Source organism: Narcine bancroftii, chromosome 1 (assembly GCF_036971445.1).
Source record: "Narcine bancroftii isolate sNarBan1 chromosome 1, sNarBan1.hap1, whole genome shotgun sequence".
NCBI lineage: Eukaryota > Metazoa > Chordata > Chondrichthyes > Torpediniformes > Narcinidae > Narcine > Narcine bancroftii.
Window position 1 is genome coordinate 442,025,096 of NC_091469.1, and position 20,512 is coordinate 442,045,607.

Here is a 20,512-nt window from a genome sequence, read left to right on the forward strand (position 1 = left end):
CCTTTAAATCTCCAATGCAATAAACTTTGATTATGTATTGAAAAAGAAATAAGTTGATTTTTATACAACCGAGTCAAAGTCAATAATTTACCCCTAGAACCTATCATTTTATTTTTCCTTATCCATAACTTCATTAAATGTTTTAGTATAGACACATTATATTGATGTAACAAATTTATATTCCACCTAAACAAAAATTGATGCATTTCAAATTCAGAAATACTTGCCATCTCAATTTTAGCCCAACTAGGAGACCATACCAAATCCATCAATGAACTAATAAATTTAAGTTAGGCTGCTTCAAAATAAATTTGAAAATGTGGTAAACGTAATCCCCCTAACTCATATTTCCAAGTTAATTTATTCAAAGCTACTCTCAAAAATTTACCCCTCCATAAAAACTCCCTAACCATTTTATTTAAATCTCGAAAAAAGATTTTATCAAGTAAATACGGAATAGATTGAAACAAATATTGTATACACAGAAAGATATTCATCTTAATTGTGTTTATCCTTCCCATTAAATGAATAGCTAAATCTTTCCATTTAATCAAATCAGTTTTAATTTTTTTCATTAACGTAGCATAATTTAATTTATATAAAGATTGATAATTAACACTCAAAAATTATACCCAGATATTCAATTCGATCAGTCCACTTCAAATTAATAATATTCTTATAAACTGAATAATCTCCTTCACTTACCGGTAATATTTCACTTTTTTCCCCAATTAACTTTATATCCAGAAAGACGTCCATATTGTATTAAACATTCCTTCAAATGCAAAAGTGACTGAGCTGGGTTTATTAAATACATCAATACATCATCAGCAAATAAATTAATTTTATACTCCTCATCTAAAACTTTCATACCTTGTATCTGTGTATTTTGTCTTATCAACTGTGCTAAAGGTTCAATCACTAATGCAAACAAAGCTGGTGATAAAGGACAACCTTGACGAGTTGATTGAATTAACTTAAAAGATTCCGAAATCAAACCATTCATCAATACTCTAGCTACCGGTTTACTATATAATAATAATATACAATAAAAGAAGGACCAAACTTAAATTTCTCCAGAACTTTAAACAAAAAATTTCATTCAACTCTATCAAATGCTTTTTCTGCATCTAAGGATATCACCATCGGATGATCTAAAGATTGTCAAAATCTATTAATCAAACTAATCGCTCGCAAAATGTTATCTGAAGCATATCTATTCTTTATAAAACCTGTTTGATCAATATGAATCAATGTGGGTAAAAATTTAACCAATCTATTCACTAGTATTTTAGCTATTATTTTATAATCTACATTAAACAACGAAATTGGTCTATATGAAGATACCTTCAAAGGATCTCTATCTTTTTTTAGGAATTACTGTAATTAAAGCACTAGAACAAGACTCAGGTAAATCATAATGTTCTCCAACTTGGCGTAATACATGCTCAAACACTGTAGATAAATCATCATAAAGATTTTTATAAAATTCAACTGAAAATCCATCAACACCAGGCGATTTACCATTCGGCATTTCCAGCATAGCCTTTTTAATTTCCGAATCAGTAAATGGTTCTTCTAACTCCTGTATATCTCCATCCTCTAATATTGGTAAATTCAACTGTGATTTTTTTAAAAATCAATCGATCCTGTTTCCTGTTTTCCTTCAGATGTATATAACTTTTTATAAAATGAATAAAATTCATAATTAATCTCACGAGGTTTATAAATAATAAGAGAATTCTGTCTAACAGCATTAATAGTCCTCGATATCTGTTCTTTCTTTAATTGCCATGCCAATACCTTATGTGCTTTCTCTCCCCATTCGTAATACAGTTGTTTAGTCCTATTAATCACACATTCAAATTGATAAGATTGCAAAGTATTATATTTCAATTTCAGCCTAGATAATTCTATTTTCTGATCTTCTGTAGCATCTTTCTAAAATTCCTTTTCTAACTCATTGATCTGTTTCTCTAATCCAAGACTCTGATTTAATTGATTCTTTTTTATTTTAGAAGTATAACTAATTATTTGTCCTCTCAAATAGGCTTTCATAGCATCCCATAATACAAACTTACTTTGAACAGAATTAGAATTTTCATTCAAAAAAATTAATTTGTTTTTTTTAAAAATCAATAAATTCCATATTTTTAACAACATTGTATTAAATCTCCAATGATAAGCTATTTGAATTTTCTCAGAAGTTTCATATGTAAAATATAATAGAGAATAATCTGAAATCGCCCTACTTTTATATTCCGCTTGTTATATTTTCCCTTGTAAATGTGCCAATACTAAAAAGAAGTCAATCCTTGAAAACGATTCATATCTAAATGAATAAAAGGAAAAATCTTTCTCTGTCGGATTAAGATGTCTCCAAATATCTACTAAATTAAGATCTTTCATCAATGCTTGAACCTGGATTGCCATCTTGGATTTTTTTTAACTTTCTTTGGAGATTTATCTAATAAAGGTTCCAAAACACAATTAAAATCACCACCAACTAAAATATTATCATTAGCTTGACCCAAACATAAAAATGCATCCAAAATAAATACTTCATCATCTGCATTTGGAGCATAAATATTACATTTGATCTTTGGTAAAATGTATGTTTGGTAGAGATATGATTTTACCTAAAATGACTAAATTTGAGACTTCTCTTATGAAGGTACCAGAGAAGGGTTATATTTCATTTATGTATCAAATATTACAGGATGGTATGGATGAAAAGGGTTGGGATAGATCTAAAATTAAATGGGAAGTGGATATTGGTTTTACTTTTTCTGAAGATGATTGGTTAGATATCTGTTATGATAGTATAACTAGATTGATAAATGCACATTATGCAATGATTAATTACAATTTTTTACATCAATTATATTTGACACCTGAAAAATTAAAAAAATATGGTTTTAATGAATCAGATTTGTGGTTTAGATGTGGTGATACGGTTGGAACTTTTTTTCATGATGTTTGGTTATGTATACATATACAATCTTTTTGGAAGAAAATTCAATCGTTTTTAGAATACCTGTATAAGATTAAAATAGTTTTAGATCCCACAGTATTTTTATTGGGTAGTTTGCAACCTCTGAAACATTTGGGATTAGATAAGTTCCAGCTTGCTGTTGTATATTTAGCTTTACCCTTAGCGAAAAAATGTATTGGTTGTACGTGGAAAGATACAAATATGATTCTTATTAATAGATGGCATAATGAGATGAAATATTGTTTAATAATGGAAAAAATTATGTATGTTTCACATGATATTTATTTTTTTATTAATAAGTGGCTGTTATACTCAGAATATTTACATTTCAATTTATATTGATTAGATTTTAATATGTATATTTAACTTTTTCTTTAATATTCTTTCTTTTTTCTTTTTTGTATGGCTCTCCTTGGGAGAGTTGGCTGAGGGGGGGGGGGGGTTTCTTTTATTTTTTCTATATATAAAGAAACCATTCATGTATATGTTTAATTGCTGCATGTCATATATTATTTGTTTTTTGAACAAATAAATAAAGTTTTTTTTAAAAAAAAGCAAATAAACTAATCTTATATTCATCATCTGCAATTCTTATCCCTTTAACCTTATCATTCTGTCAAATTGTCTGAGCTAATGGTTCAAAGACCAATGCAAACAAGGCTGGTGATAATGGACAACCTTGACGAGTTGATCACGATAGTTTAAATGGCAAAGAAGTTTGACCATTTGTCACCACCCTAGCAACGGAATTTGTATACAATGCCTTAACCAAACCAATTAAAAAAAGGGCCAAAATTAAACTTCTCCAACACCTTAAATAGAAAATTCCATTCAACCCTATCAAAAGCTTTTTCCATATCAAGCACAACCACCATTGGTTGGTTGGGATGCTGTCTCAATGCATTGATAAACATTATCAATCTAAGAATATTATCAGACGAACTTCTATTCTTAACAAAACCTGTTTGATCTGTATGTACCAGCTGAGGTAAATATTTAGCAAATCTATCGCCAATACTTTAGCCACTATTTTATAATCCACATTTAATAAAGAAATTGGTTGATATGAAACTACATTCAACAGATCTCTATCTTTCTTCAGAATCACTGTAATTATCGCACTAGAACAAGATTCTGGTAGTGACTGGTCTTCAGTTATTTGTTGCAATATAGAAGATAAATCTTCATAAAACACTTTATAAAATTCCACTGAAAATCCATCATCACCTGGCGACTTTCCATTCAGCATCTCTTGTATAGTTTCTTTAATCTCAAAATCTGTAAATGGAGCTTCCAATTCTTTTACCTCTTCCTCCCCTAAAACCGATAGATTTAACTTAGATAAGAAGGATTCAATAGAACCATCATCATGTTTTCCTTCAGAGTATACAATTTCTGATAAAATGAATAAAATTGGTCATTAATTTCCTGAGGTTTATAAGTAACTATTGAATTCTTTTTAACAGCATTAATAGTTTGCGATACTTGTTCCATTTTTAATTGCCATGCTAATACCTTATGAGTCCTCTCACCCAACTCATAATAACATTGCGCCATCAGATTTCTGAACAGACAATGTACCTTTGACACTACCTTACTTTTTTCTCTTTTTTTGCACTAATTGCTTATTTTTAAATATTGTATTTACGGATCTGTAAATTCTAACTGTTTTGTACCAGTAATGCAGGATACTACTGCCACAAAACAACAAATGTCGAAAACATATTCATGACAATAAACCTCTTTCTGAAATTGCCTTGAGTTTGTCATAAAATGGCTTCAAAGATTTTCCAGAGCATTAGTACTACCTGGCACCCTTTGAGCAAAAGAAAGTGAAGCAAAACTGAGTCCCTCTCCCCCAGAATCCATGAGTGACTGTGGATTCACCTTCAGCATTCCCATAGCCTCTACAGGCACAGAAGCCACTAGTTCAGTTTTATGATTACTAAAACTAGGCTGAGCTTTTCTCAAGTGCACAATGTCCAGTAAAATATCCAATATCTGGAACTTATGGGGATTGGTACATGTCAGATAAGTGAATTTCCAGTTGCTTGAGATTGTGTGTTGTGCGATTGGCCAACTGACCACTAGGGGGCCTCCAATTTTTAACTCCCCTATTTTTTACCTTTTAATTTTCCATAATTTATTTTTGCTGGTTGCCGGATGAGGCTGCCGGTTGCTTGAATTCCATTATTACGGGGATTTTATTGTTATCCAGTACCTATAGAGGAAAAAATGCTCTAAATGATCGGGTATTTAGAGAAAGAAATAAGAACAGAAATTGCGGGGATACCAAACAGCTCAGGCAATCTGCAGAGAGGAGGTGATTTATCTGTTTCTGTTAATGATCTCCTGTAAGAACTGGAAACATTTCAAGGAAAAATATAGGTTATAAAGTATAATGAAAGGTGGAAGGGCATTTGTGTGGCTCATCCAATTGAGAATTGAGTTTATAGTAACTTGCAGAATCTTGATGGAATGCCATTGAATGTCAAGGATCATTGGTTTAACTTTATCTTATAGGAAGTAGTCACTGCTTGGAACTTTTATGGAGCTAAAAAGCCAGTAATGTCTCAATCCTTCTTGGAGTCCAGCTGTCTGTCTGGTGAAGGTTTTCACTGTGAAATGTGCAGAATTTCAGTAATTTTACCAAGCCACAGGTGTAAACTGCTCTCCTGAACCACAGGACCCTGGAAACATCAAGTAAATATGACAGGAAATAGTTGAAATTCCACAATCATCCTGAAGCTCCACACGAGTATTACTACAGGTTCTTAACCTAAAAACAAAGGAGAGTAGTTATTATTCCAGCATTTGAACATTTTTTTTAACCTCCTTTGGAATTTGAAATCTCGAAAGTTAATGGCTTTGACAAGATCCTCAAGAGCATGTCAAATCTAAGCAGTTCCCAGCAAGGATTCAGAATCAGTGACAAATCTGAAATTTTATTTCAGAATGAACGAAAGCAGTATTGAAGTTACTGAAGAAATAGGGAAATCTGCATTTCTGAACCTTTGAATGTGCAAGTGTTCAAGTCAATTGTCATCTGATTGTACAACCTGATGAAACAGCATTCTCTGGTCCTTGGTGCAGAACATGCAGACACACAATCAGACAGAAAACACCTACAAACAATACATATACAGGACAAGTATTTTATCTGCACACATATATAAATAAATAAAAATTGTTTTTCACATGTGAGAGTCTCAGATGGTTAGTGTGAGCAGTTCCTTTGGTCATTCAGCATACACACTGCCTATGGGAAGAAGATGTTCCTCAGCCTTGTGTGGCTGGCTCTGATACTCCTGTATCTCTTCCTCGATAGGAGCAGTTGAAAGATGGTGTGGGCAGGGTGGAAGGGGTCCTCGATGATTTTGTGTGCCCTCTTCAGTTAATGATCCCAGTAGATCACATTAAAAAGAGGTGGGGAGGGGGTGTGGGATGGTGAGGGAGACTCCAGTAATTCTCTCTGGCACTCATAAGCCTGTGGATTGACCTCTGATCCATTTCTCTGCAGGAACCACACCGCAGCCAGCCAGGACACTTTTGACTGCACTCCTATAGAAGGTTGACATGATGGTGGTTGTAAACTTGCCCACTTCAGTCTTCTCAGGAAGTGCAGTCCCTGTTTCACCTTCCTGACAGAGATGTTGAGTGTCCACAATAAGTGTTCCAGAATTTCTGGGAGTGGGGTGTTTCCATGCAGTATAATTGACATTACTTTTTTCTAATGTTTGCAATAACAAGTGATCTAATCTTGTAACTTATTTATTTTGATTTCATTTTTGTACATGCCATTTTTCATATTTATAATCAAGTGATGTTTAATTTGTTTTTACACAAGATGACAAGTCACTCCTTTTTAATTTAAAAAAAAATGTAGATACAGCATGGTAACAGGCCCTTCTGATTCCCACATATCGGCTGCTGCCGGCCCGAGAGGCCGACGTCCCCACTCCTGCCAGCCTGGGAAGCTGATCTCCTCACTCCTGGGAGTCTGAGGTGGCGCCAGGTAACTAGGGGCAGTGGCATCACTTGTAACCTACTTTATAATTTTGAATGCATGCACGGATTCCTGTCATTCTCTTTCCATCTTCAATCTCTCTCCCTTCCCAGTGTCGACAATCTAGGCATGTGCTTCAATCACTTTTTTTTAAAAAATGGCTTTTGGTCCGTCAAAACACGATACAGGTAGACTCCAAAGTAACTTTGAAATATCATAAGTCGGAACATCGTAAGTCAGGGTCTTTCTGTATAGCCTTTTTTTCCTTCCTTCCAGGTGACAGGTGATAGCTGCTGGTGGATAATTTAATACTATTGTCAAACGAAATACATAGATGGCAGAAAAATATAAATACAGTTGACAAATTTGTATTCATTTTCAGATAAAAATTAGCAGTTAATAATCTCAGATATTAAAAATGGAAATGCATCTTGAACAGCAAATGATCCAATATTAATAATTACTACACATAAAGACAACCATATTTAAATAACCAAAGAAATAAGTGGAGTGAACAGAAGTGTCCCCAATTGTTTCCATTGAACTTAGGTTGTGCGCTCATTGTGGACCTCATTCACAAAGAAGGCCAGCTAGCCTGAGATGCTCGTGAGTTCCTGACTGTTCTGGAACCATACCTCAGTTAGTGATGGTACCAGGGGAAAGGAGGGGGCTGAAGGGAACAGAAGAAAATCACATGGAGATCTGCAAACACATGGGTAGTCCAAATCTGAAAATAATCTCTGCCTTCAGGACAAGAGAGGCAATTCATAAAATCTTGGCAGAGCTGTGATTGAAAGAATTATAGAGTGTGCCTCATCCTTAAATCATCTGTTATTGTTCTAATTGACTATTTCTGCAGCAGTAAAATGAAACAATAATTCTATACAAGGAACATGAACAGATTGTGTAAAGGATGACAGATTTTGTCAGAAAACCTTTCACCTGTCTCTATTGCCATCAGAAAAGGTGTAACATCACTCTGTATTTGAACAAAGAAATAGGCAATGGTAATAAAATCTGCTCAGCGTATACACCTGTCGAAAGTGAACTTGACAGATGAGAAGGATCTCAAATATCAATAACTCTCGGGGCCTAATTCTGGTAATTGCATACACACAGTTGTAAAAATTGCATTCCTTAATTGGTAATCTAGATGCTTGAAAAATCTCAAACACTCCAAAAGTGAAAACATAAATTAATGAAGAAGAATAAAAGATTTATCAACTGGCATGGGATGTTAGAACAGAGTGTTCAATGGCAGCATTTTGATTTTATTTACAACACAATTATGTAAAATAATTTTAAAAAAAACATTAGATCTGTAATTATCATGCTCTGTCAACAGAAAGATTATTCAAGTGTGGATGTCATGCACAATACATTTATGAAAGTTTCTGACATTGGGTGACTGAATATGTTGTTATTATTGTACACTCAGTGTTCTAGGAATTTAATTTTATAACTGCTCAGCTTTCTGTAAAATTGAACTAGTGACCCTGACTATTCAGTTGTCTACATTAATGTCAGACATCTCCAATTTTGAGTAATCACTTACTAATATTAAAGCTACAGATCAGTAGTCATATTTGTAATGAGATATTTAGGAAGTATGATCATTTGAAAAGTGTGGGTTGAAATTTTTTTTAAAATAATTTTTATTTCCAAAGACTCACAGTTCAAAACAAACATACAATGGTGTACAACATTCATACTTATTCCTCAGCTGTTCAAATGTCATGATGTGCCCCTATTCAAAACAAATCTTGATACACCTGATCCCTTTCTGGCACTAGATGTCCAGGATCTTATTATCCAGAATCATTGGTATTAATTTGTTCTAGGACAAGGGCATTTTTGGAGATAACCTCACCTTTAGTCCAATACATTGATTTATTGTTTTTCTATGTCTGAATTACATGTTTTAAAATTGGGTTATCCATTTCCCTTGATATCAGTTTAGTGACTCACTTATATTTTAACTTTCCTGTTATCTTTTCTCCTACTGTGTGTAGTCCAATTTGTGCCCAAGAGGGGGTACCACCTCCCTCATAGAGAGAACTGATAAATCTTGACTGGGCTGCCCAATAGTATTTTTGAAGTCTGGCAATTTCAGACTACCCAGTTCATAACCCCCAAATCAATTTTTTTCATGGAGACCTTAGCCATCTTACTGTTCCACAAGAACTTCCCGACAAATCTGATCAGCATCTTAAAGAAGCACTGGGGCAATGGAATGGACAAGGACTGAAATAGATAATGTTGTAGAATAGTTAGAATTTGGGGTGTAGGTACATAGTTCATTAAAGCTGGTGATCACAAGACCATAAGTCAAAGGAACTTGCCACTAGGCCCATCGGGTCCGTTCCGTAAATCTACACTAAGCTACTCTACACTCGTTCCAATTTCTGGCCTTTTCTCCATATCCCTTGATGCCCTCACTAATGATGCAGTTAGACCGTGTGGTATATTTGGCCTGCTTACCTTCATCGGTCAGGCTATTGTGAACAGGAGCAGGGCCATTATTCAGGACTTTGGTGTAATTGCACTTGGAGTATTGTGCGCAGTTCTGGTCACCCAGCTATAGGAAATATAAACTGGAAAGAGAGCAGAAAAGATTCATGAGACTGTTACTAGGAATGACAGGCTTGAATTATAAGAAGAGGCTGAATAAGGTGGGAGTGGAGAAGGCAAAGGGAGCAGAGATAAAAATAAATAGTCATTATTTTCCAAGTATATGGGAGTTGAAAACAAGAGGCCGTTGATTGAAGGTGAGTGGGAAAAGATTTAGAAAGGAGTTCAGGGGATCCTTTTCCACACAGATGGTTTTGTTGCACGCACTGCCAGAGGAAGAGGTAGAAGTGGGGACAATAATAACATTCAAAGGTCATTCAGAGAGATGCATGGATAAGAAAGGTTTGGAAGGATATGGGCTGAACACAAGCAAATTGAACTTGCTTCAGGAGACATCTTGGACTGTTTCCATGCTGTATAATTATTTTTGCTGATGAGTTTCATCATCCTGGATATTCCTCCCAGTGTTGACGTGCTGCTTGCAGAATCACAGAAGGGTTTCCCTCCATCTATCAGCAGACCAGACACAATATTCACAATTCAATGCATCAGATCATCAAGCTGAGTAAAGATCCATGTCAAATGAAATCAGGTCACTGCCGTTCTCAGTTTTTCTCATCACCATGTTGAATCTCACCTCCAACAAATTTCTCTCATCTTCACTAATGGAATGAATCAAAAACTTTTCAACCCAGTTATCACACTCCAGAACCAAGGCCACCCAAACCTCGTTCAGTCCAAAAGACTGAGCTCCAAGTCATTGTTGCTAAAGCATACGAGAGGATGAGCCCTACTTCCACTGCAATGCCTGTCCCTGGAAATTATCAACCATTTCCTATATTATGGGAGTTTCCTTTCAGAAAAGCAGTCATTGAAAAGGAAATTCTCTACTCATAATGTGCCTTTGGTTGAATGAGAGAAAATGTTGCTTTTGAGATCAGAATTAGGCACAAAATGCATGGTTTGTGGAAGATCCCTATAATCTTAATCTTGTGGTGGATTACGCAGACCAAGTCCTTCAAGGCACTTTGGAGCTCTCTGCACAATTAAGTGAATCAATATCAGTGTCTTCTTCCAGTTTAACATTCTCAGTACTGAGGCCTGGTATTCACTCAGTTGGTTCTGCCTTCTTCACTCACAATTAACCTGTGTTGACACTGACAGGGAGCTATGAATTTTCACCCCAAGGCCCTCTGTACTTCAATGCTCAGAGTGGAGTGCCTTGCCAGTTACTTGATATGTCCTCCAGAATTTGACTTTCAAAAGTGCATGGCCTTTCTCTTGTCAGAATTACATTCAACCTGACACCAACTTTTGCAGAGAACTCTATCCCATGTATCCTAGACAACCTTCTTTACTGCATGTCTCCACCAGTTTTGATGTTGTCTGCACCACCGACATTCTGTTCCATGTCATTTTTTTAGTGTTACAAACAAGAAAGGACCAGCACTAATTCCTTCTGAGCACCACTTACTCAATTTTCCAGGCCAAAAAATACCCATCTATCCCTACCCTCTGCCACCTATCACCCAAGCAATTTTAGATCTCTGGACTTTAATGAACTCCATGTGGGACCTTATCAAAGGCTTTGCTGAAATCCGTATCAACAATTTCTACCACATTGCTTTCATCAATTTTTTTATATACCAACTTCATTCGAGCCAATATAAGAATATATTCAGAGGAAGATTTTCATAAAATATCATAAAGAGGATGGAAAGAGGCAGAGGGGTTTGAGAGAGAAAGCAGCTGGATTTAGGTCAACAAAGTTGGAATCAGGTTTAATGGAGTTGGCTTGGAGAAAGTTAGAGGGATAGAGGGAATGGTTCCAATAAGAAAGTTTTAAAATGGTGGGAACAAGAGACCCGGATAATGGTGATGACCGTGTGAGTCTATTTACAATTCTGGATGAGTTCAGGTTGGAGGAGGGTGCAAGGTGGGCATCAGTAGCAGACAGAAAAACAATTGGGATCCAGAAGTAGGTGATATTTTGAATGTTGAAGCCAAGTTGAGTGGAAAGGGGCTTGGAAATTCAGCACTGAATCAAGTACAAATCCAAAAATTGGAATGGGATGGTTTAGGTTCAAACAGCGGTCAAGGATAGGGATATTGGTGTTTAGAAATACTTATGATGGTGTGTACAGAAGATAACAAAATCACTTGGTATACACATGATAATAACTCAATAAAGTTAGGACTGAATAGAAGAAAGCATTTCCCTTTTTGAGAAGCTAGTGAGGAGCAGCTGGGGTATTGTTGGTCAATTATTCAGAGTTGTAGCAAGTTCCAGACACCAAAGGAGGCTATTTGGCCCATCATGCTACCTTGCAACACTTGATTACGCTCTCCAGGAACACTTCCAAGTATTGTTTGTGTTGAGTCATTCAGTCCGCAACTGAAATACCTGGCTTCTGTTTTGAAAAGCCAGCAATGCATATTCATGACGAAACTTGTCCTCAAACTCTGCCTCCTTAAGGGATGCAAAGGTTATCTTTATGAATCACTTCTCGACCAAATAAAATACCCTTTCATCTTTTTCCTTAACCCTATCAAATTGAAGCAAATTCCTTAGAGCTAAGCCCAGCAGCCCCCTTGCACCCCAACTCCCCCTGTTAACTTGCCACAGGCTGGCTAAAGACACTGAGGATCCTTGGAACATGAATTATTTTGCTCTGGTTGATGACTTTTCTCAAGATGTTACCTCCAGTGGCAAAGCAGGTGTCAGAATTTGAGAATGCGGGGAGTAGAAAATAGGATGAGAAAGGGGAAGCACCAAAGGGTTTGAAGCCAGATACAAAAAAGAGAGTTAAGAGGCTTCCAGAAATACCCATGAACATCGCAGGGGAAAAGAGATCTGTGAAAGCAGCAGAGTTTTCATTTTGGGGGCGATGTGGGGTCGAGACTCGGGTGTTTCATGGTCCTATGTTCTTCACTGTCCCTGCAGAATACACTGATCAACAGCAAAAGGACTTTGATTCCTCATTTGCTCGGCCAGGAGGCTGGAAATTCGTCTCCCTGAAACCATCCACCATCTGCGGGAGGAAGGAAGGTGGCCGTGGCGGAGTTGATTTTGTGCAACCCGGGGGAGGTGCAAGCTCGTTGAACGTGTCAGATCGTGTCGAGCGAAAATACATCGCTTCCAGTTGGCGGGAAGTGCCAGTGACACTGGGTGGCGCCCTGTCCGCTCCCCTGGCTCGGGCTCGCTCTCTGCGGGAAACACTGCGCTCGGTTCCCACCAACAGGAACAGGTGGCCGCAGACAGACAGAAGAGCGCAGCCGGCCCGCCCGCCCGCCCGCACCCGCACCCGCACCATGGACACCGCTTCACTGCACACGCGGAGGGCCAGGGCGACATAAACACGGGCTTGCGCCGCGAACGGAGATCGTCTCGGGTTTTATTTTGGATTTGGGGTCCGGAACGACCGAGTCTATTATTCAATATTATTGTTGTGAAGGAGTCGGAGGGAGGGAGGGAGGGAGGGGAGGTGGGGGTGGGGGGGGGGAATGAAAGTGACCGTCTGCTTCGCGAGAACCAGGGTGGTCGTCCCTTGCGGAGATGGAGCCATCACCGTACACAGCCTCATCCAGCAAGCGGTGACCAGGTATCGCCGAGCCATCGCCAAGGTGAGTGCGGGAAGAGGCGTCCGATCCGTCCTCGACACAATGGAGCGAGCGGCCGCCCGGGTTCGGTGTCCAGCCAGCAGCCGGGATCAACATGGCGCTCCTCGCCACTCCGGGGGGATCCGAGGTGGCTGCAGTCAGGGCGACGGCAGCACTCGAGGGAGGGATATGCAGTAAATCCCGAGTCTTCACGTTCCCCCCCCCCTCCCCTCCCCCACCCCCCGGGCCCAAGTTTTGAGCCGGAAAGTTTTTTTTTGTTGTGGGAAACTTTGCCTCACAATTCATTCTGCGTTTGCCCACGTCGCCTTGCGAGGTCTCTGGTTTCAAAGCCAGGACTTGCTGGGAGGTGACTGTGTGGGGTGAGCATTGGAGGTGATTCAACTCCAGGCCGAGGCTTTCCCGGGGATGGAGGCCCCGCAGTGGAGTGGCCAGGAGTTTCGGCCCATGGGCATTTTCCGGCCACGCATTAACCCTGCAGGTCAGAGTGAAATGTGGCCCCGTTGAAGTGAGCAACGGGGGAGAACATTTTTAACATGCACTGAGCCCACTCCGGGATCTGGAGCCAGATCTCAAAGGGTACATGAAAATAATAAAGGAGAGATCAGCTGCAGAAAAAAAAGGCCCATTTTTAGCTGGTATTGATTCGTAATTGACGCTCGTTCCCTGGACAGTAAGTTGATCACACACATGAAGGATAATGTGTCCTGTTGCACTCACTATAGGGCCGGGATCCACTTGGTTATTTTCATGTTACTGCATCGACTTCGTAGGGTTTAAAGATTAATATTTTAAACATTCATTTCCCCCCGCAACCGAAGGCATTTCGTCTTGGTGTCACCATGGCTGCAAGATTAAACTTCAGATGAAGCCCAGACAAATGTTCCCCTGTCAGCTATTATGTGTTGGGGCATACTTTACTGTATCATTTACTGCAACATTGTTTTTGAGGGAGCTCTGGGGTGAGGTGTAAGGATATTTTTTCTGCTGGACAATCATTTATCTGAAGAGCTGTGTTCCATATTGAGTTGAACTGAGATTGAGGTCAGGTTGCATGAGTGTAAAGACTGTGTTTCTGAATGGGCTAACATCATCTGGTAAGAGAAAAAAGAGTGACTATGAATCAGCTGTCGCAGTATCAGTCAAAATATTAATTAGCATGTGGTTACGTCCCTTGGATGGAAATTGTGATAAATTTTACGAGTCTTTACATGTATGACTGAAGCTATTCTGGATGACAATATATGCAATTAATAACATTTTCCTGTGCAAGAAACTGGTCGGGGGGGGGGGGGGGAAATAGTTGGGGTTAATCTTTAAATCAACATCTTTATTTGCCACCCAATTCTAACAAATTGATAGCAAGTGCCCACTTCGGTTATTTAATTTGGACAGCAAGCTTCACTTGTTGGAGTCCCACTTCAGTTATTTAATGAATTTTCTGAGATCTTATTGGGTAAATGAAATCATTTATATTTTTGCCATTAAGTCGCACCAAATCCTGTTGCAAGACCTGCAGAAATATTAAAAAAAAAGTTTTACTCAATGCAAATTAATGAACATTTGTTGTTTGAGGAAGAGAAAAGATTTCCAATCCAGATTTTGATTGCTGGGGTTAAAATGTAAGGACAACAAAAAATACATGCAAAGAGAAGATGAATTTGAGTAAATATTAGCTTGGAAGGAAGGGGCTTGTTAAAATCTAATTCCTACATGGAAACGGGTCTCTTGAGATGACTCAGAAACATTTCTCAGACGTTATTACTTTTGAAATATTGTCGTCAGTGATAAATTGGTAATGGTGGCTGTTTTGTACACAACACAATTTTGCAAATTAATGATGTGTGCAAGTTGTATTGGTCAGTTTGAGGAAGCAGTTTTGTAAGTTTTAGTAAGTTTTACAGACTTCCATGTGAAAAATAATAGCTTAATTGCTGAGTAGCAAAGTGGTCATGTGATAATGAATTGGCTAAAAGAGAACAGGGAAAGGGGGGTGGGGGGGGGAATAGAACTGAAGAGGTGCTTCTGCTTGGCGAAATAGCTTTCCTCCATGTCAAAAGTAACTTGCTGCTCTGAAAATGTCATCCTCTATTGACCCCACCTTGAAATCTTCATCAAGATAACCCTGAACTATGCCAAAAGGAACATTGAGCTTTCAGTGACATACATGAGTGGAATACACTTAAGTATTCTTAGTTATAATGTTATATGAAAGAATTGGATCCATGGAAGAGATGGCAGCTTGGATTCACTGGAATGTAAGTTAGAAACTAGGGTGGGGAGGATACAAGTTGTTTCAGTAAAAATTGTGTGAGGGGATATTTTGTTATGGTTTGGATGTGTAATGGTGAAGTTAGAGTGAGGATGGTTAGTTTGTATTCTTGTTGGTTTCTTCAAAGGAACACCATTTAATTGCTTTGAATTTACAGCAAAGAACTAAACCTGTCAGCTTGACTGTTCTGTGCTAATTTTGGTGCTCACCGTCCATATCATCTGGCTAATTTAATCCACCATATCTCCATTCTCAACCAGATGTTTAAACTGCAGAATGCCAGGTCAAAAAAAAGACTTTGACATTAATTTTGTCTCTGAATTTTAAGGAAAATTGGATAAATGTTTGGAAAAAAGTATTAGGTCTTTGTACGATAGGAGTGAAATATGAAAGTCTGCTGATGTTGTGATTGCAGTGAAAACACAGAAATACTGGAGAAACTCAACAGGTTTTGCAGCATCCATAGGAGCGCAAAGATATATTACTGACCTTTTGGGCCTGTATGAGCTCTGTATGATATCTAACTTAGGGGACAGAGGTCTCCCAAGAGTGGATACTTGGGTGGATATCAACTAGCCAACCAGCATTATCAGAAACAGCTCAAAAAAGTAACTCAACTTGTCATGAGCATTGAAGAAAATTATAAAATACTACTTCACTCTAACTTTACAATGTAGTTCATAAGCAGTACAGGTAATAACTAAATATATGACAGTAGTGCAGAATTTTTTGTGAGCGTCTGATTTTTTTTTAATGCTTCATTTTTAAAAATTATCTTGTCATTAAAGAGCATAATAGTTTGCTAATTTGGTTTGAATGACAGAAGGCACAGCAAACTATTCTTGTCAGCATTGTGTCATTTCCTAGTTTGGCCGTTCTGAAGTAAAATGATGCTTATGTTTGTAGAAATGATGTTTAGAATTTAAATATGGGGCCCAGCTTTGTTGCAAGTAAATGATTTTCACTTTGAAGCCAAGCTGCTCTGTTAAGAATACATAATTCACCTTGACAGATATGGTTTATCATATGCATGGTGAACAGAAGATATTTTAATAATGTTATAAAACTATTTGATATTAATAATGATTTAAAATTTAGTTTTGCAATATTGATTGACCGCTGTTTCAAATTACTCTCACTGCCTGCTTTTATTTTCCACATTCAAAGGAATCTAGGAACAATAGATGTAATTCTAAGATATAGAACACTGATAGAATTATCTTCTTGCCCATCATAAAGTATTTGCTCCATATAACCAGTTGGTTGTGAAAAGTTATTTGACAGTGAAACAAATGAATCACCCTATGAAGAGATTTGCCCCTCAAAATTTGTTGCTAAATTGGTTGCGCAGGGACTTGTTCCTTTTTAAATGATTTTTTTTTTATTGACAAACTAACTTATTTGTTATCGATTTAAAGATACATCTGTTAATTTTGTCTCTTGATGTCCATCAATTAATTGTGCGTACTATCGTTGCTGATGTCACATTGTACACCGACCGGTCGGTATACACCGATTGCTTGATGGTGGTTTGCTGTCAAGAGGGAAAGCAATGGGCAAAAAAAAAGTGGGTATGTTAATTTGCTTCCTTGTGGTTGCAGACCCATAAGGAAAAGAATGCATGAATTAAGAATTTGTTGTTATAGACATAAGTACAATGCATTATTTACAGTCCCATTCATTGGCGTTGCTTGTGGCCGATAGAAAAATAAGAAGTGATCAACGTAAATTCTGATACCAAAAATAGTTTGTTTTTCTTTTATCATCTGTAACATTGAATTCACCGATGATGTGCTGAATGGAGAGGGGTCACAATGATTGGTAGCAAAATAAATGCTTTTTAATATTTCAAAGAATAGGTTATTGCTATTATGGATATTTTGAAGGATTTTCTTTGTATCAGTTACATGAAACTCATTTGGATGCACTTGGGTACAAAATTGTGGAACAATGAAAGTTAGTTAAAACATCAGTCTAGAGGCTTTCAATAGAAAGCTAGGAAGGGTATGGATAGGATAGATGTAGGAAGGTTTTTTGAGCTGGCCGGGGAAACTAAAAGATTTGGGGGAATAGATTTAGGACAGAGATGAGGAAAAATAGTTTTTCCCAGAGAGTAGTGAATGTTTGGAATTCTCTAACCAGGGAAGTGGTTGAGGCTGCCTCATTAAACATATTTAAAATTCGGTTAGATAAATTTTTACATGATAGAGGAATTAGGGGATATGAGGAGAAGGCAGGTAGGTAGAGTTAGGTCATAAATTAGATCAGCCATGATCGTATTGAATGGCGGAGCAGGCTCGATGGGCTATTTTTGGCCTAATCCTGTTCCTACTTCCTATGTTCCTAGATTCTTAATATAGACACATGTTTATTGTCTCTCCATATTCATTTATTGTTCCAATAATCTTATTAAAATCAATCGCTACTTGTCGTGATCTGTGTACTTGATAGTAGCTCAACCCATTCTTAATGTCTGTGCTCAACTCAGTCAAAGATGCTTAATGCTCCAAAGTTTCTTCATTCATCCAACTGAAATGCGCCCTCAGAATTGTATTTTGCTGTGTTTACCAATTCCATGCTTTCTTTATGCTCATTAATATATATATTTATTTTGCTATTATCATAATTGAAAAGATGAATTAAAATAAGTAAATTAAAATGGAAAGAAATAAACTGTCAACAATAAAATGAATGATCTTAAAAATGTATTTGAGGTTCTGCAATTTTGGTCACCACTCATTTTTGTGTTTTGTATAACTAGAACACTTTTCGTGGCTGTTTCTGTCATGGTTCTACAGATAGTATACTTCAAGGAGTGCAGGTTTTTAATTTTCTCTATAATATTTTAAAATTAGCTGTTGCAATGCAAACTATATTGACAATAAAATTATTGTTTACATCTTCATGGGTGCTTCAAAAATGACTGGATTTGGTGTGCTGCAGAGCATAATATTTTAAAAATTGTCCAATTGAGTCTCATCAGCTGTATGTCTTCATAAGGTTCTTGTAGTAGTGAAAGGATATTCTCTTTCTGCACTGCTCTGCTTTCTTATTTCTCCTTTTCTTTCATTGTTCATTAAGATTTTGTCATGTATATTATTGGTGGTTTCTGGGAGGAAAATATTTTCCTCTTCCGGTTACTTTCATCATCTGTTTTATTGGTTGCTTTTCTTTTTCGTGCAGTCCATAGTCCAGTTGGTGATCAATCAGCATTATCATCTTTTTTTTTTAAATTTTTTATTTTTCACACCATAAATCACAATAGCCATGATATACACTTTTTCTTTTTCACACATTTACAGTGACTTTTTCTCCCCCCCCCACTCCCTCCTCCCAAGCCACCTCCCCACCCCCCCCCTCTCATCCATTTTAGGTATACAATCTAGGTTGCATTAATTCAGTCAGACAATGTTGTCATTCAACAAAAATACACCCGAAATTCTACTGAGTCCATTCTTTTCTTTCCTTCTCCTTCCATCAACTTAGGTAATGTTTGTCCCCGGTAGGTTTTCGCTATTGTATTTAATGTAAGGCTCCCATACTTGTTCGAATATTTCAATATTATTTCTTAAACTATATGTTATTTTTTCTAATGGAATACATTTATTCATTTCTATAGACCATTGTAATCAGCAGTATCATCTTGAAAAATTTACTCTGTGCCATTTTTTTGAGTTGCAGATCATTTTTGATGCATCATATTATAATTAAAAAAAATACTAACCAGTGGGAGGCTTTTTTGGCCTTTGTCAATTAATTTTGGAAATCCAGTTCAAATCAACATGTTCGATAAGAGAATTAGCACAGCCTTGAACATGGAGGAGTTAAATTGTTCAATAAACAGCATTTAGTCCAAACTACAAGAGCAGAAAAAATGACTTCTGACGAAGCTTTTGATTCATGTACACATGTACAGTTGGAGTTCTGTGAGAGAGCAGAGCTCAAATTGCTAATGAAGTCCAGGTTGGGCTGCAAAATTATACTGAGACTTAACTCTTTCCTTTCTGTTTGCTGTTCTTTGGAGCTGGAGATTCATTCAAGATTATAAGTTTAGATTGTTCAACCATGAGTAACAGAGTAGGATTGTATAGTATATTTTTCAATCCAAACACAAGTATTCCCATCCTGCTTTCAGTTTTTCCTGGAATTGCCTGGTTTGGCTCTGTGCTGACCACAAGCAATGTGGAGAAGGAAGTTAAAGTGGACAGTATAATCTGCAAGTTTTTTTTGTTCGTCTTAAATTAAACATTTAAATGTGTCAATTACAAAATGTGTTATCTTATTGCATGTAGATATCATGAATGTTGGTTAACCATGTTCTGTATTGTGGTTGCTCCCATTACTCAACCCAGTCCTCCCACAATAATCCCAATGCTGGGGAGGATCAATTAACTGGGTATGAGGCTAATCTCCCACAGACCTGAAGAAAGTAAAATGGAGTTTGGAGCCCTTCTATAGATTAGTATGGCACAAATTTCTGTTATGATGTGTGAGAAGGTCTGTGTCTGGCATTGATGTTGGCATGATTGCAATTTGTTCAGATTATGCAGAGAGAAAATAAAAATAAAAATAAAATTGTGCACCTGGTCAATGTATCACTTGAGCAAAGGCAATTTTTTTGGGCTTTGTGTTCTGAAATCATAATGCATTGCTCAAAAGCTGATTCAAGTATTAAACAAAATTATTGTTTAAATGACTTTTTCATGTAATATATTTTTAAGTAGATTTTTTTACCTGTGAAATTAATAGTTGAATGCTCTCTGTTCTCAAAATCATCCTTTGAGTATTTCATAAATCATGTTAGCAGCTGAAACATTGTTGAAGGAACATATTTTAGTGATACATTTTATCCATGAGGTTGAGAATTTCAGAATCTTTATTAGTATCAACATAAAATATTTGTTTTAGTTTTTCTTTTTCAATATTTTTGTTAACATTGAAATTTCACATCCAAAAATACAGAGTACATTTGTTAAAAGTCAAAAAGATGCATTACTTGTAATTCATATCATTTCATCCAAAGTACTCCACACATTAATCAGGTTGTATT

General features: G+C 36.9%; 1 protein-coding gene and 1 long non-coding RNA gene across 11 annotated transcripts in view; one reads left to right on the forward strand and one right to left on the reverse strand.

Moving 5' to 3' along the window:
• Positions 1-6,225: 6,225 nt before the first annotated feature.
• On the reverse strand, positions 6,226-13,402 carry LOC138751739 (uncharacterized). 2 transcript variants are annotated; one of them, XR_011350140.1, is made up of 3 exons: positions 13,147-13,402; positions 9,483-9,595; positions 6,226-7,291 (listed from the first exon to the last, which is right to left on the reverse strand). It is a non-coding gene; the product is annotated as an uncharacterized lncRNA (long non-coding RNA). The 2 variants fall into 2 exon arrangements; XR_011350141.1 differs by having other exon boundaries at positions 6,226-7,294.
• Positions 13,076-20,512, forward strand: part of pard3aa (par-3 family cell polarity regulator alpha, a) — a 912,377-nt gene continuing 904,940 nt past the window's right edge. For all 9 annotated transcript variants that reach the window (XM_069914429.1, XM_069914431.1, XM_069914432.1 and 6 more), the window contains exon 1: positions 13,076-13,196. In XM_069914429.1, coding sequence (XP_069770530.1) covers positions 13,077-13,196 — 120 coding nt within the window. In that variant the 5' untranslated portion in view covers position 13,076. The remainder of the gene's footprint in view (positions 13,197-20,512) is intronic.